The sequence below is a fragment of the Chrysemys picta genome, chromosome 22 (assembly GCF_011386835.1).
Source record: "Chrysemys picta bellii isolate R12L10 chromosome 22, ASM1138683v2, whole genome shotgun sequence".
NCBI classification, from domain to species: Eukaryota; Metazoa; Chordata; order Testudines; family Emydidae; genus Chrysemys; species Chrysemys picta.
In genome coordinates, this window is record NC_088812.1 from 18,499,615 (window position 1) to 18,516,823 (window position 17,209).

The 17,209-nt window shown below is 49.2% G+C and overlaps 1 protein-coding gene across 3 annotated transcripts in view; it reads right to left on the reverse strand.

Moving 5' to 3' along the window:
• Positions 1-16,821, reverse strand: part of CBX5 (chromobox 5) — a 67,731-nt gene extending 50,910 nt beyond the window's left edge. The window contains exon 1 of one of the 3 annotated variants that reach the window (XM_042842239.2): positions 16,491-16,821. In XM_042842239.2, coding sequence (XP_042698173.1) covers positions 16,491-16,699 — 209 coding nt within the window. In that variant the 5' untranslated portion in view covers positions 16,700-16,821. Of the gene's footprint in view, positions 1-15,993; positions 16,338-16,490 lie in introns of those variants that run through there. The other 2 variants (XM_005307704.4, XM_042842238.2) reach the window with 2 other exon arrangements.
• Positions 16,822-17,209: the final 388 nt, after the last annotated feature.

Here is a 17,209-nt window from a genome sequence, read left to right on the forward strand (position 1 = left end):
TGTATTTGAAAACAAGTTAACACAATCTTAAATATGATTCTGCCCTTAGTGTGGACAAGAGCAGGAAGCCCTGCTTAAAGAGGTGTTAGCTGGTCATGGTTAACCATAAAGCCAGTGTCTATGGGTTTATATACAATGAAATTAGCTCAACTGAGTAGTTTAACTCCATTGAAAATCCCCCTTAGCCCTGGTCTACACTACAGAGTTAGGTAGACATAGACGCTTACAGTGTTACATCCCTGCTTTATGCTAAAATATCGCTCCCGCCAATGTAACTCGCCCGCTATGTCGACTTAATTCCACCTCCGCAAGAGATTTAGCGCTTAGGTCAACATTGTTCGATCAACACAGTGTCAGTATAGACATTGGTTGCTTATATCAACTGTTACTGGCTTTCAGAAGCCATCCCACAATGCCCAACACTGACAGTTAAATCACTGTAAGTGCTCCTGGTGAGGAGACACACTGCCAACACAAGGAGCATAGTGTGGACATGGAAAAGTGATTTAATTATTGTGGTGGCTATACGTTGACATTACAAAATTATGTCAACCTATGTTATGTCGACATACCCTCAATGGTGCAGCAGATACAGCTTAACATCTTTAAGAATGTCTGAATTTAACTCCATTGAAAAACACCACATTAATTGGCATGGCCTATGGGACAATTTGTGGGAGTACGGGATTGTAGGATCAGGGCCCTATTGGATTCAAGGATTCAATAAATTTCTCCAGATTAATTCTATTCCTCTCCCTGTCTTCCCTTTCTGTTTTTTTTTTTATGGAAATTAAATGTGTAAAACTGTGTTACAACATCATTATGGTTGTAATTGTCACAATATTAAGTCAGGAAATGCAAGAGTTAAAGTGTTAACAACATTAACTTGACTCCATTGCACGATTGTATTTTATATTCCTGTTTCAGGTTTAGCGTGTAGGTTAATACTTTGCTCACCTGTATAAAGTGTATAGAATGCACAATGCAACAAAGTTAATGATCCTGATGGAAAGTTCATGTTTGCATTTCCTGGCCTTTTAATTGTGCTACCAACCTTAAATGTTTCATTAGTAAAAATGTTTTGCATTTAAACGTAGTATATACTGCTGAAAGCAAGCAGGTTCCAGCAAGTTGTAGTAATGGACGGTTAATTCTGAAGAGACTCAACAGTAACTGCAGATAGGTGTTCCACTAACAAAAACATTTTAAGTTGCCATAGATACAGCTATGGAGCCAAATTCAGCTCCAGAATAAGCAGATGCAACTCCACTGATGTTGACAGAGTTGCACCTTCTTACATCAGGGTCAAAATTTAGCCCCCAATAACCTCTGCCATCCTTTGATCATACCTTTATTATTGGTATTGCTAGCACCTTGAAATCCCAGTCAAGGATTAATGCCTCACTGTGCCAGGCACTGTACACACGTACTAGGATTTGAAGATGGTAGCTAACGTGTGTTAAGAGCCTAGCGTGGTCACGGTAGTGTGCCTCTAATACATGACAACCTGTTTTTTGTTAAAGTCTCGGTTGCTATGGGGACCCTAGGCTTCAGCTTACCACTGTAAAAGTCAACTCCACGTTGTCTACAATTGAATGTTAGATACGGTTACCATATTTAAAGTGTCCAAAAAGAGGACACTCCACGGGCCCTGGCCCCGCCCCAACTCCGCCCCTTCCCCAGCCCCGCCCCAAATCCGCCCCCTCCCCGGACGCTTCGCCCCCTGCCCCTCCCCCTCCCCTGCTTCCCGCGAACATTTGATTCGCGGGAAGCCTGAAGCAGCAGGGAAGCTGGGGCGGGGGGGCGCGAGGAGGCATGGCTCTGACCCCAGCGTCTCCTGCCCGGCTTGGCTCGGGCCCCGCACCACCGGCCCCCGACCCCAGCCCCGAGCACCACCGCCCCCGGCTGAGCAGCCCCGGCCCAGCACCCCTGGCCGAGCACCCCCGGCCAGCCCCAGCCCGGCCCCTGGCCAAACACAGCCGGCCCCGGGCCCCGCACCGCTGGCTCCAGCCCAGCACCCCAGCCCCCGGCTCCGCACTGCCGGCCCCAGCCTGACCCCCGACCGAACACCGCCGGCCCCGGGCCCCGCACCGCCGGCTCCGGCCCCGGCCAAGCACCCCGGGTCCCGGCCCCGCACCGCCGGCCCCACCCCGGGCCCCGGCCGAACACCGCCGGCCCCCGGCCGAGCACCCCGGGCCCCGGCCCCGCACCGCCACCCCCAGCCGAGCACCCCGGGCCCCGGCCCCGCACCGCCACCCCCGGCCAAGCACTGCCGGCCCCAGCGGCTCCGGCCCCCGGCCGAGCACCGCCGGTCCCTCCCTCCCTATTTTCCCGGACATGTCCGGGTTTTTGGGATTTCCTCCCGGACGGGGATTTGAGGCCCAAAAAGCCAGACATGTCCGGGAAAATCCGGACGTATGGTAACCCTAATGTTAGAGCATGTCAAGTGAATGCTTTCTAACACATGTTTAAAGGCAAGACCAATCCCAAGTCATCTAAAACCTACTTTGTGTAGGGTTAGACAGTGCTTAAGGCCCGGTCTACGCTATTAAGGGTATGCCTACACGACAAGCACTATAGCGGCACAGTTGCAGTAACACTGTTGTACCACTGTAATGCAGACACTTGCTCCAGTGACAGAAGGGTTTTTTCTGTTGCTGTAGTAAATCCACCCCCTTGACAGGAGGTAGCTCGGTCAATGGAAGAATTCGTCAGTCAATCTTGCAGTGTCTATGCCAGGGCTTAGGTCAGCTTAACTATGTCTCTCAGGCGTGTGAATTTTTCACACCCAAGTGACGTAGCTAGATCGACCTAAGTTTTAAGTGTAGACCAGGCCTATGTTTTGCTGGCATAGCTACATCAGCTAGGAGAGTTTGGGAAAGAAAAAAATATCACATCACTAATCAACATAGCTATGCCAGTAAAATCTTCAGGTAGGCACTGCTTACACCAGCAAAAGCGTCTTTCACCAGTATAGCTAATGTGTTCATTAGCTCCCAGGTGCTACAGTAACACAAATAATAAATAACAAGAATAGAAAAACAACTCCTTTTGTCAGTGTAAGCTGCTTCTCCGCTAGGCCTGAAGGCTTTGTCGGTATAGCTGTGCTGGCAAAGCTTTTGGGGCATAGACTGCCCTAAATGTACAGTAGCATGCCAACATTGGCAAGTATTGGAGGGAAAGGGCTAAAATAAAAACAGCCTAGGGTCTCCATGCAGACAGAAGCTTTCCCAATATACACTACAGCATTTAAACTGTAATTAATTTAATTAAAGTGGCAGTTACATTTCCTAGCCTTTCTGGTTGCTAAAATACTCCTAAATGTAACTCAATGCAACGATCTTGATAAGGCATATAATAACTCTGTGGAGTGAATTCTCCACCATACTGGGTCAGACCAATAATCCATCTAGCTGAGTATCCTGTCTTCTGACAGTGGCCGCTGCCAGGTGCTTCAGAACGAATGAACAGAACAGGGCAATTTCCCTGTTGTCCAGTCCCAGCTTCTGGCAGTCAGAGATTGAGACACCCAGAGCATAAGGTTGTGTCCCTGACCATCCTGGCTAATAGCCACTGATGGACTTATCCTCCATGAACTTAGCTAATTCTTTTTTTAACCCAATTATACTTTTGGTCTTCACAACACCCTCGATAACAAATTCCACGGGTTGGCAGTGCTCTGTGTGAACACTTTGATAGTCACTTTCTCTACACCATTCATGATTATATAGACCTCTACCATAACCTCCCTTAGGGCAGATCTACCCTACTGCTTAAGTTGATCTAACTTATGTTGCTCAGGGGAGTGAAAAAGCCCACCCCCACACCCTCCATGAGTGACGCGACTTTTGCGCAATCCAGTTCACATTGGCTCTATGTCAACAGAAGACACTCTCCAGCTGACATAGCTTACACTTCTCACCAAGGTGGAGTAATTATGACAATGGGAGATCACTCTCCCATTGGAATAGCGCGCCTGGTGAAGACGCGCTACAACAGCGCAGCTGTGCCAATGCAGCGCTGTAATGTAGACTTGCCTTCAGTTGGATCTTTTCTAAGCTGAACTGTCCCAGTCTTTTTAATCTCTCCTCAAATGAAAGCTGTTCCATGCTCCTAATAATTTTTGTTGCCCTTCTATGTACTTTTTCCAATTCTAATATATCTTTTTTGAGGTGGGGCAATCAGAACTGCACACAGAATTCAAGGCGTGGGCATACCACGCATTTATTTAGTGGCATTATGATAATTACTGTCTTATTATCTATCCCTTTTCTCATGGTTCTTAACATTCTGTTAGCTTTTTTGATGCTGCTGCACACTGAGCGGATGTTTTCAGAGAACAATCTGCAATGACTCCAAGATCTCTTTCTTGAATGGTAAAAGCTAATTTAGATCCCTTTATTCTGTATGTACAGTTGGGATTATATTTTCCAATGTGAATCACTTTGCATTTATCAACAATGAATTTCATCTACTATTTTCTAGCTTGGTCACCCAGTTCTGAGAGATCCCTTTGTAACTCTTCACAGTCAGGTTTGGATTTAACTATCTTGGGTAATTTTATATCCTCCCAGACTTTGCCATCTCACTGTTTACCTCTTTTTCCAGATCATTTATGAATATGTTGAACAGCACCTGTCCCAATTCAGTCCCTGGGCTTCACTGCTATTTACCTCTCTCCACTGTGAAAACTGACCTTTTATTCCCTATATTTTAATCAGTTACTGATCCATGAGAGGACCTTCCCTCTTATCCCATGACTGCTTATTTGGCTTAAGAGCCTTTGGTGAGAAAACTTTGTCAAAGGCTTTCTGAAGGTCCAAGTACACTATATCTACTGGATTATCCTGGTCCACATGTTTGCAGACACCTTCAAATAATTCTAATAGATTGGTGAAGCATGATTTTCCTTTATAAAAGCCATGATGACTCTTCCCCAACATATTGTGTGCATATATGTGTCTGACAGTTCTGTTCTTTACTAGTTTCATCCTATTTGCTTGGTACTGAATTTAGGCTTACTGGCCTGTAATTGCCAGGATCACCTAGAAACTTTTTTAAAATTCAGCATTACATTAGCTATCCGCCAGTCATCGGAGATAAATCTGCCAGTTTATCTCAATGGTGTCTCAACTCTGAAGTCTTAACAGGACAATCTAAAATATAGGTAACCATGATTAATTATTTGAACTGGTCAAGTTAGCAAAAACATCCCATCAGTGAACTAATTCAGCATATCAGGTTTCATTTGACAGGCCTAAGTCTTGGAGATACAAATACAGTGCACTCCTTTTATACGAATCACATCTGTCCTGGATGATTTGATTCTTATAAGCAGTTGATTCTTACAAATGGAGAATTTTATGTTCTTCTAGGAATTATTTTGTCCCACTGGTTTTGATCACTAAATGCAGTTGATTCTTATTTCAGCGATTCTTATAAATGGAATGCACTTTATCAGAATTTTATCAAATATTAGATTTGTTAAAACTGAAAGATTCTAAAAAACGAGTCTACTTTTTGCTCTTCTCTCAGGTTGAACAATAAAAATCCAGGAAGTCAGTTTTGGAGGGGTGTGGGCTGGCCAATTTTCCTTTTAGCTTCTAAGTGCTGCTATATTGAAATAACACTCTTACACAATGTTTGTATCCCAATAACTTGTTTCCAGTAGAATAATTATTGTTTAAAAATCATGAAAACATTTCTATTGTTTTAGGATTTATGAGGACTTTGTTTTGGCAAAATTGAGAGCCAGGTTGGTGGTATTCTGAAAACATGTGGAGAGCAGGGTGAGGGGCAGCATTAAAAAAAAAAGTGACCTGGCTCCTGCTTAGTTTGGTTTTTAGATTTGGTTTAATAGGGTTGCCAGTTTAAAAGATCTGGCTGTCTGGTTCATGTCTTTTTTTAAGTGAATGGGATGGCAAAGAATAGAGCCTATATTTTTAAGTGAATAAGACAAAGTAGCAAGGTCCTACCTTTCTTGCTCCTGTTTGGTTGAAGCATTTTAATTATACTTAAGGAACTGGGAATTATGCTGAGGGGACTGGGCTTATTTAGTCTGCAGAAGAGAAGAGTGAGGGGGGATTTGATAGCAGCCTTCAACTACCTGAAGGGGGGTTCCCAAAGAGGATGGAGCTCGGCTGCTTTCAGTGGTGGCAGCTGATAGAACAAGGAACATTGTTCTCAGGTTACAGTGGGGGAGAGGGGGAGGTCTAGGTTGGATATTAGGAAAAACTATTTCACTAGGAGGGTGGTAAAGCACTGGAATGGGTTACCTAGGGAGGTGGTGGAATCTCCATCTTTAGAGGTTTTTAAGGCCCGGCTTGACAAAGTCCTGGCTGGGATGATTTAGTTGGGGTTGGTCCTGCTTTGAGCAGGGGGTTGGACTAGATGACCTCCTGAGGTCTCTTCCAACCCTAATCTTCTATGATTCTATGCTTTTCAGCATTTGCAAACAGCATCTATCTACTCTGGGTTGACATTTACACAGAAAGTCCCAATAATATGATGCACAGCTGGAGAAACCATGCAACATTGTCTCTGCAACCTCTACGTTCTGAGGCAATGAGCCTAAATACACTGAGGCCAGAGCACAAGAGGACTATTGTATTCCTACTTCCACAGATCCAATGGCTCAAAAGGCTCATGTGGGGGAAGTGAAGCTTCTTCCAGCTCCAAGTTTTTAATGGGAGAGCTACACTCAACAGTATTGCCCCAGCTTAGAGAGAATTCCCTTCTTCCCAAGCTCGCTCCTCGCCCAACTTGCTCTAGTAACACAATGAAAGGGCTTCATATTAAGGATCTTTCTACACAAGAAGTATAACCATGCCAGGAGACCCAGTTAGAACAGGGGGTCAATTTTGTACTTTGGACCAGAACATTAAGAGTCATGCTAAAGCCACTGGTAAGGTCCCATCTGCACTACAAATGAAATGGTGTTACATTGTGTCAGGCAAACTTGGTTGCATTTGCAGTACTAGAACTCCATTAATGTAAAATTTAACATTGCAATTATGCAGATTTTGAGAGTGGTTAGTACAAGATAAGGGCCAGAACTTTATTTCTATCATAATTTCTCCACTCATGAAGACTTCTAACTTTGCCCTTAGTTACAAGCAATGAAAAACATCCAAGTATGTGTCTGGTAAAGAAACATTTGCTGCATATGGTAACACCAGCTCTATATATATATATGAGTGCATGTTGTTACAATATCCATTATAGTTCCCTTTGGATAAAAAGCATGCTAAATATAAAAATCAGAATTATCTACAAATTTCTAAAGTAGCTGCTTTATTCTAATGAGCTCTGATGCACAAAAGTAGCCCCATTTCCAACATGTTAAAGCTAAAATGTATCTGAATGCTTTATGGAGCTACTCTCTCATTTTACGTGAACAGTAATTACAACACATACAAACAAATGCTATTAGGATTAGGAGATCAATTGGGGAAGTATGCCTCCTTTCTGAGTTCAAAGATCCTAGCCCCTTCCCCAAAATTACTGCTCTGACTAATCGTCAACTGGGTTTAAATCTGAAGTAAAAATTGCCATTTCTGAAACTCAAGCTGGTGGCAGCCATCTTGCTGAGAAGTGACTGACATGGAAGCCTTATAGAAGATGGTTAAACCAATATTAAGAAGATGAAAACTAGTTACAGCTCAAACAGAAACAAGCAAGTGGCTTAATATTTGCAACAGTAACATGTTTAGTCTTGTCTTTATACCAAGCAGACTGTTAAATAAAACCATCACTACCAATCTGCAGCTCAGGCATTTTAAATTACAAGGGCTCTCTCTGCTTCAGGATATACGACTAACAAGGGTGCAGGGATACAAACATATTTAGTAATATGTTTTAAAACAGCATTGGACAGTTATTAAAACAAGCAAATCTGGCTGTTATTGTATTAGGAAGTTCTCAGATACCAGGGTGATGAGAGCCATACAAGTAAAATGAAAATTACACAAGGGTAAGTTCTGAAGCATAGGCTCCAGTTACCTGGTCTAATTTAACATGTGCGTGTGTATATAATTTGGTTTCCAAACATCATGGTAATTAGACAGTGGGGTAAGAAATAAACCCAGTATTTCAGTAAGGAATACCACTCCCACCATTAAATTCTCATTGCCCCTTGTTCTGAAATAGGTGGGCAGAATACAGTTTCCTCAAAGGAAACTCTCAAGCATACGATTTGCCTAACAAGAGCAGGTGAAAAGAACAGGAGTACTTGTGGCACCTTAGAGACTAACAAATTTATTAGAGCATAAACTTTCGTGGACTACAGCCCACTTCTTCGGATGCATACAGAGTGGAATAAATATTGAGGAGATATATATACACACACATACAGAGGGCATAAACAGGTGGGAGTTGTCTTACCAACTCTGAGAGGCCAATTAAGTAAGAGAAAAAAAACGTTTGAAGTGATAATCAAGCTAGCCCAGTACAGACAGTTTGATAAGAAGTGTGAGAATACTTACAAGGGGAGATAGATTCAATGTTTGTAATGGCTCAGCCATTCCCAGTCCTTATTCAATCCTGAGTTGATTGTGTCTAGTTTGCATATCAATTCCAGCTCAGCAGTCTCTCGTTGGAGTCTGTTTTTGAAGTTTTTCTGTTGTAATATAGCCACCCGCAGGTCTGTCATTGAATGACCAGACAGGTTAAAGTGTTCTCCCACTGGTTTTTGAGTATTATGATTCCTGATGTCAGATTTGTGTCCATTAATTCTTTTGCCGAGAGACTGTCCGGTTTGGCCAATGTACATGGCAGAGGGGCATTGCTGGCACATATCACATTGGTAGATGTGCAGGTGAACGAGCCCCTGCTGGTATGGCTGATGTGATTAGGTCCTATGATGATGTCACTTGAATAGATATGTGGACAGAGTTGGCATCGGGCTTTGTTACAAGGATAGGTTCCTGGGTCAGTGGTGTGTGGTTGCTAGTGAGTATTTGCTTTAGGTTGGGGGTTTGCTTTAGGTGCCACAAGTACTCCTGTTCTTTTTACGGATACAGACTAACACGGCTGCTACTCTGAAACCTGTCAAGAGCAGGTAACTGGTTCATCAGGTTCTGAAATCCTGCCTTCCTTCAGAGGGAGGAAAAGGCTCTCTGAGTCCCTCATTAGATACCTGGACAATATTGCCACATAGACCAATTTTGGAGGCAAGGGCAAAGGAAGAGTTAATAAGAATTCAGACAATCAGTATGAAATTAGATTACCTTTGCTTTATTATAAGAGTTACAAGAGTGGTAAAAAAAATCAGTCAAAGACATCCAGATACTTTTTCTTTACATACAGGGTTAAAGTTTGGTTTTATCTTGCTACATATAGAGCAGTAACATGTATCTGAGTGCCCAAGCATGGTAACTGCTACAGCAGTGGCTTTCAACTGGTGGTCCACGGACTCTCGGGGGGGTCTGCAGACTATGTCTAAGGGGGCCACGAAAGGTTGTTATAATCATAGAACAGTGTTTTTCAACCTCGGGTCCGCAGACTATGTCTAAGATTTCCAAAGGGGTCCACACCTCCATTTGAAATTTAGTGGCCCACAGAGGAAAAAAAGTGTAAAATCACCGTGCTATAGCATACAACAGACAAAGGTTCAAATCCCATCTGCCCCTTCTGTTGCTACTAGCTTTGTATCCATACATGAAAGTTAATCCAGAATATGGTAGAGTGTGTGTGAATTTAAAGTGGATTAACTCTCTATATAGATACTTATTCCAGGATAAGCATGCCTTTTTCATGTTTAAACTGAGGCTAGGTCTACACTACCCGCCTGAATCGGTGGGCAGAAATCGGCCTCTCGGGGATCGATTTATCGCGTCCCATCGGGACGCGACAATCGATCCCCGAATCGATGCTCTTACTCCACCAGCGGAGGTGGGAGTAAGCGCCGTCGACGGGAAGCCGCAGAGGTCGATTTTGCCGCCGTCCCTACAGTGGGGTAAGTTGGCTGCGATACGTCGAATTCAGCTACGCTATTCGCATAGCTGAATTTGCGTATCTTAAATCGACCCCCCCCTCCCCGTAGTGAAGACCTGCCCTAATTCAGAACAAGGTACACTTAGACATGAAGTTAATCAGGAATAGTTAACCCACAGTAAATTGCAGTGTTGTTGTAGCCATATTGGTCCCTGTATATTAGACAGGCAAGATGGGTGAGGTAGTCTCTTTTATTGGATCAACTTTTGCTGATGAAAAAGACAACCTTTCAAGTTTACACAGAGCTATTCTTCAGGTCTGCAAAAGGTACTGAGAGTGTTATAGCTAAATACAAGGGTGGAACAGATAAGGAGTTAGCACATGTTGCAAGAGACCATTCAAAGTGAAGTGGGCAGTTAACACCACTACAGTCATAGGACACAAGAATTAGTGGTTTACAGATAGTTAAAATGAGCCACTGTAACTTCACATCCTATCTTATTCCGGATTAATTTTCACATGTGCAAACTCAGGCCTTGGCTACACTCGGGACTTCACAGCGCTGTATGTACTCCACCTCTCCGAGGGGAATAGCTTGCAGTGCTGCAAGCGAGCATGCAGCGCTGCAGGTTCTGATTACACTGGCGCTTTACAGCGCTGTACTCGCTGCGCTCGGGGGGTGGGGGTGGGGGTAGGGTTTCACACCCCTGAGCACAGCAAGTTGCAGCGCTGTACAGCGCCAGTGTAGCCAAGGCCTCAAATACCATAACAGTGCACAAGACCATGTCCCGGGACACTTTAGTGCACTGTGGAACCATGGTGTCTACAAAACCAAGAATGTTGTGAACATGTCTGGAAACTATTATAGTAGAACCTCAGAGTTACGTACACCTTAGGAATGGAGGTTGTTCATAACTCAGAAATGTTCCAGAGTGGTAGCCGTGTTAGTCTGTATCAGCAAAAAGAACGAGGAGTCCTTGTGGCACCTTAGAGACTAACAAATTTATTTGAGTATAAGATTTCATGGGCTAAAGCCCATTTCATTAGATACTTGCAGTGGAAAATACACACACACACAACACACACAGAACATGAAAAAATGGGTGTTGCCATACCAACTCTAATGAGATTAACTGATTAAGGTGGGCTATTATCAGCAGGAGAAAAAGAAACTTTTGTAGTGATAATCAGGATGGCCCATTTCAAACAGTTGACAAGAAGGTATGAGTAACAGTAGGGGGAAAATTAGCATGGGGAAATAGTTTTTACTTTGTGTAATTACCAGGGCCGGCGCAACCCATTAGGCGACCTAGGCGGTTGCCTAGGGCACTAACATTTGGGGGGCGGCGACCGAATCTTCCGCTGCCTCCGTCGGGGGCGGCATTTCGGGAGCGGGACCTTCCACCGCCTAGGGCGGCAAAAAAGCTGGCAGCGCGACTCATCTACTCCCAGTCTTTATTCAAGCCTAATTTAATGGTTCAAATTAATTCCAGTTCTGCAGTTTCTTCTTAGAGTCTGTTTTTGAAGTTTTTTTGTTGAATAATTGAAGTGGGCTTTAGCCCATGAAAGCTTACGCTCAAATAAATTTGTTAGTCTCTAAGGTGCCACAAGAACTCCTAGTTCTTTTTTCAGAAATGTTCGTAACTCAGAACAAAACATTACGGTTGTTCTTTCAAAAGTTTACAACTGCACATTGACTTAATACAGCTTTGAAACTTTACTATGACAGAAGAAAAATGCTCCTTTCCTTTTTTTTTTTTAGTTCACATTTAACACTGTACAGTATTTGCTTTTTTTTTATTTTTTGTCTCTGCTGCTGCCTGATTGTGTACTTCCAGTTCCAAATGAGGTGTGCTGTTGACTGGTCAGTTTGTAACTCTGGTGTTTCTAACTCTGAGGTTCTACCTTATTCCCAATACTGTAGCTGGGCCAATAATGGGTCATACAGTATTTATCTAGGGTTGCAGTGGGGGAAAGCCCTTGGATGGGAGGAAACCTGAATAGGCTTGTAAGACAGAATCACTGCTCTGAAGACTTAACAACAAACTGGATTTGGATGTGAAATGAAGGCATGAAACATGAGGGGGGAGGGGTACAACTACAAATAAAGAGAGCACTGGGAGGAAGAGGGGTGTCAACAGGGATTTGCAGGGCTGGGAGGTCGCATAGGCACAAGAGAAGCTGCATGATATGCAAGGCTGGGAGCAATATGGGGTTTGCAGGTGAAATCCTGGGAACATCGGGGTTTTGAAATGAAAAATGAAAGTGGAAGAAGATGTTCACAAAAGATCCCAAGCAGGGCTATAGAGGGATTTGCAAAGCTGGAAGCAGGCCTACTGTGATGGTTCTAGAGATAGGGGATGTGGTGGGAGGTTGCAGGACTGGGAACATCCATGAGGTTTGCAAAGAATACTGGAGAGGGCTAAAAAACTCAATGGAGTTTGCAGGGGGCTTCTGGAAATCATGGAGTGGGAAGAAAGGCAGAGTAGAGTTTGTAGCCTCCCTAATCAGGAGGCTGTGGGTGGGCAGTTGCAGGGGATCCTGAGGGGAGAGGAAGGACTGTGAGGGGGATTCAGGGACTGCGGGAGAGAGAGATGCGAGATCCTCAGGAGGAGGAGGAAGGCTACAGGGGGGAGTTTTTGCAGGGGATAAGGGAGGAGGGCTGTAGGGGTATGTTTGCAGGAGATCTGGGCAGACAACAAGGAGGGCTGTGGGAGGGTAGCAGGGGAGATGGAGTTGCAGGGGATGGGGGAGTTGCAGGAAATCCCAGGGGGGAGTGACAAGCAGGAGGGTGTGTGGCAGGTGATGGGGGGGGGGGTTCAGGAGATCTGTGATGGGCAACTAGTGGGGGGAGTTGTATAGAATCTGGTGGTGGGGGGCTGTTACAGGGGATCTTGGACAGGGCAGTGCAGGGGATCCAAGAGGTTGACAGGGGGAGGCTGCAGGGGATTTGGGGGGGGGTGCATGCCAGGAGGTTTGCAGGAGATCAGGAGTAGCAGGAATTTTGCAGAGGGGGATTTACGGGTGATTTAGGAGGGACTAAGCAGTAGGAAGGAGGATGTTGCAGGGAACCCAGCAGGGAGGGGGTCCAGAGGGTTGGATTTTCAGGGGATTTGGGATCCCAGGGAGGTTGCAGAACAGGGCAGCACAGACGGTCCAGGGGCTGTTGCAAAGGATCTGGAGAGAAATTGGGGGCGGGAGTTGCAGAGAACCCCAGAGGAAGGTCTGCAGGACAGGGAAATGGATGGGAGAGGGATTTGAGGGGGATCCCAGAGGATGGTATCCAGGAGGAGGTGGGGGTGGGGGGCTGGAGGACTGGGTAGTGCAGGGGATCCAAGGGGTAGGGAGTAGCAGGAGAGGATTCTGGGGGTGCAATGAGGGATGTTGCAGGAAATTCGGGAGGGGGGCAGTTTGCAGGACTGGGTGCAGAGGATCCGTTGGGGGGGGGAGGAGCAGCGAGGGGCTTACAAGGGATTTGGGGTGGGGGATGGAGGACGAGGTGATACAGGGGATGGGGGAGGGGGAGCAGCAGGGGATTCGGAGGGGGGGAGCAGATTTACAGGACAAGGCAATGCAGGTGATGGGGAGGAGAGGAGCAGGAGGGGATCCGAGGGGGGAAGGAGATTTACAGGACAAGGCAGTGCAGGGGATGGGGCGGGGGAGCAGGAGGAGATTCGGGGGGGGGGGGGGGGAGATTTACAGGACAAGGCAGTGCAGGGGATGGGGGGGAGCAGAGGAGCAGGGGGGGATCCGGGGGGGGAGGAGATTTACAGGACAAGGCAGTGCAGGGGATCCGGGGGGGGGAGCAGAGGAGCAGGAGGGGATCGGAGGGTCGGGGGGGGGGGAGGAGATTTACAGGACAAGGCAGTGCAGGGGATCGGAGGGGGAGAGCAGAGGAGCAGGAGGGGATCCGAGGGGAGGGGGAGGAGATTTACAGGACAAGGCAGTGCAGGGGATCGGAGGGGGGGGAGCAGAGGAGCAGGAGGGGATCGGAGGGGGGGGGGAGGAGATTTACAGGACAAGGCAGTGCAGGGGATCGGAGGGGGGGGAGCAGAGGAGCAGGAGGGGATCGGAGGAGGGGGAGCAGAGGAGCAGGAGGGGATCGGAGGAGGGGGAGCAGAGGAGCAGGAGGGGATCGGAGGGTCGGGGGAGAAGATTTACAGGACAAGGCAGTGCAGGGGATCGGAGGGGGGGGAGCAGAGGAGCAGGAGGGGATCCGAGGGGGGGGGAGATTTACAGGACAAGGCAGTGCAGGGGATCGGAGGGGGAGAGCAGAGGAGCAGGAGGGGATCCGAGGGGGAGGAGATTTACAGGACAAGGCAGTGCAGGGGATCGGAGGGGGAGAGCAGAGGAGCAGGAGGGGATCCGAGGGGGGGGGGAGATTTACAGGACAAGGCAGTGCAGGGGATCGGAGGGGGGGGGAGCAGAGGAGCAGGAGGGGATCGGAGGAGGAGATTTACAGGACAAGGCAGTGCAGGGGATCGGAGGGGGAGAGCAGAGGAGCAGGAGGGGATCCGAGGGGGGGGGAGGAGATTTACAGGACAAGGCAGTGCAGGGGATCGGAGGGGGGGGAGCAGAGGAGCAGGAGGGGATCGGAGGGGCGGGGGAGGAGATTTACAGGACAAGGCAGTGCAGGGGATCGGAGGGGGGGGAGCAGAGGAGCAGGAGGGGATCGGAGGGGCGGGGGAGGAGATTTACAGGACAAGGCAGTGCAGGGGATCGGAGGGGGGGGGAGCAGAGGAGCAGGAGGGGATCCGAGGGGGGGGGAGATTTACAGGACAAGGCAGTGCAGGGGATCGGAGGGGGGGGGGAGCAGAGGAGCAGGAGGGGATCGGAGGAGGAGATTTACAGGACAAGGCAGTGCAGGGGATCGGAGGGGGGGGGGAGCAGAGGAGCAGGAGGGGATCCGAGGGGGGGGGAGATTTACAGGACAAGGCAGTGCAGGGGATCGGAGGGGGGGGAGCAGAGGAGCAGGAGGGGATCGGAGGGGCGGGGGAGGAGATTTACAGGACAAGGCAGTGCAGGGGATCGGAGGGGGGGGAGCAGAGGAGCAGGAGGGGATCCGAGGGGGGGGGGGAGGAGATTTACAGGACAAGGCAGTGCAGGGGATGGGGGGGAGCAGAGGAGCAGGAGGGGATCGGAGGGGCGGGGGAGGAGATTTACAGGACAAGGCAGTGCAGGGGATCGGAGGGGGGGGAGCAGAGGAGCAGGAGAGGATCCGAGGGGGGGGGGAGGAGATTTACAGGACAAGGCAGTGCAGGGGATCGGAGGGGGGGAGCAGAGGAGCAGGAGGGGATCCGGGGGGGGGGGGAGATTTACAGGACAAGGCAGTGCAGGGGATCGGAGGGGGGGGAGCAGAGGAGCAGGAGGGGATCCGAGGGGGGGGGGGAGGAGATTTACAGGAGAAGGCAGTGCAGGGGATCGGAGGGGGGGGAGCAGAGGAGCAGGAGGGGCGGGGGAGGAGATTTACAGGACAAGGCAGTGCAGGGGATCGGAGGGGGGGGAGCAGAGGAGCAGGAGGGGTTCCGAGGGGAGGGGGAGGAGATTTACAGGACAAGGCAGTGCAGGGGATCGGAGGGGGGGGAGCAGAGGAGCAGGAGGGGATCCGAGGGGGGGGGAAGGAGATTTACAGGACAAGGCAGTGCAGGGGATCGGAGGGGGGGGAGCAGAGGAGCAGGAGGGGTTCCGAGGGGAGGGGGAGGAGATTTACAGGACAAGGCAGTGCAGGGGATCGGAGGGGGGGGAGCAGAGGAGCAGGAGGGGATCCGAGGGGGGGGGAAGGAGATTTACAGGACAAGGCAGTGCAGGGGATCGGAGGGGGGGGGAGCAGAGGAGCAGGAGGGGATCCGAGGGGAGGGGGAGGAGATTTACAGGACAAGGCAGTGCAGGGGATCGGAGGGGGGGGAGCAGAGGAGCAGGAGGGGTTGCAGAACACAGCGGTGTAGCGAATCCAACCGGGGAGAAGCAGCAGAGACGCTTCCAGGGGGAGCAGCGGGGGTGTTGCAGGAAGGCGCCGTGCATGGGTCAAGAACCGAAGACGATGTGGCAAGGGAACCCTACCTTTCCCAGGTCCCCTTCTGCACTTTAGGGGTGCGCCCCATTTCCCAACCCCCACCTCATGGGGTCCAGAGGCGGGCATTGCAACTTCGGGTCGCGATTGGCCCGCTGCCCCGCCCATCAGGCTGAAGCACCACCCTAATGCGCTTCAGGAGCACTCTCCGAGACACCCCACGCCCGTTGGTCCGCCGCGCCATCAGTCAAAGCGGAAGGCACCGCCCCTTCCCTAATACGGCTGTCTCATTGGCGGAGAAGGCTGTGGCTCACAGCTACCGCGCCTTCCCTCTTCTGCGCAGCTGGCACTGGAGCATTGTGCTGCCAGTCATACTACCTTAACCCCGCCCCCACCCGTCCATTGGCCAGCTAGCCTGTACATCAGATGTCGCGGGCCCGCCCCCTAACCCCTTTCATTCTATACAATGAGCCCCTATTCCCCCCGGGGTCCTCCCGCCCGAACAAACCGATACCCTAACTCAGCAAGCCTCCCGCCCACCGGGTACCTGGGTACGAAGCGGGTCCGGCACGGCACCGACTCCCCCTTCTCGCAGGCCCTCGGAGCAGAGGCCGCTTCTGCGCAACGCCCGCCGCCCGCCAAAACAGCCCCCCCAGCGCGCAGGCGCCTGGGTCCCTGCACTGCGCATGCGCGGCCAATGCGCTCCCTCCCCCCTTCGTGTACATATGGGAATTCTCTTGGGTTTATCCGGCGCATGCGCAGTTGAGCACTTGCTGGCTCCTGCGTCTTTATTCTTCTTTCCGTGATGCTGCCAGGCAGGAGCCCAGGTCCGGACTGTTTCACAGGGTTAATGCTCGCGGGCTAGGGCTAGTGACACAAATCAGATCATTTAATTATTTCCCCCACAGTAATCGACACTCCCACCTCACCGAATAATTGACAATATAGCCCGCCAGTCAAAACTCAACGTTTGGCAGCAGCATCCAAACATTGGGAAGTTTAGAGCGTGATTGTCCATCAACGAACCAATCAGAGATGAGATACAGTCTCTCGCGAGTGGAGCGAGAAAGACAGTGGGGGGGGGGAAGCATGGACACCCAATGAGAGACGTTAATAGGCGGGGCTTCGGCCATCTTAGCCAGTAGACTGCTGCAGTGGGGTAGTGCAAGGATCTCCTCTACCAATGAGATGTGTTTGCGGGTCGTGACTATCCAATCGGATGTGTGGGGGCGTGACCCGACCCCTCTGTCCAATGGGAGCACGCGG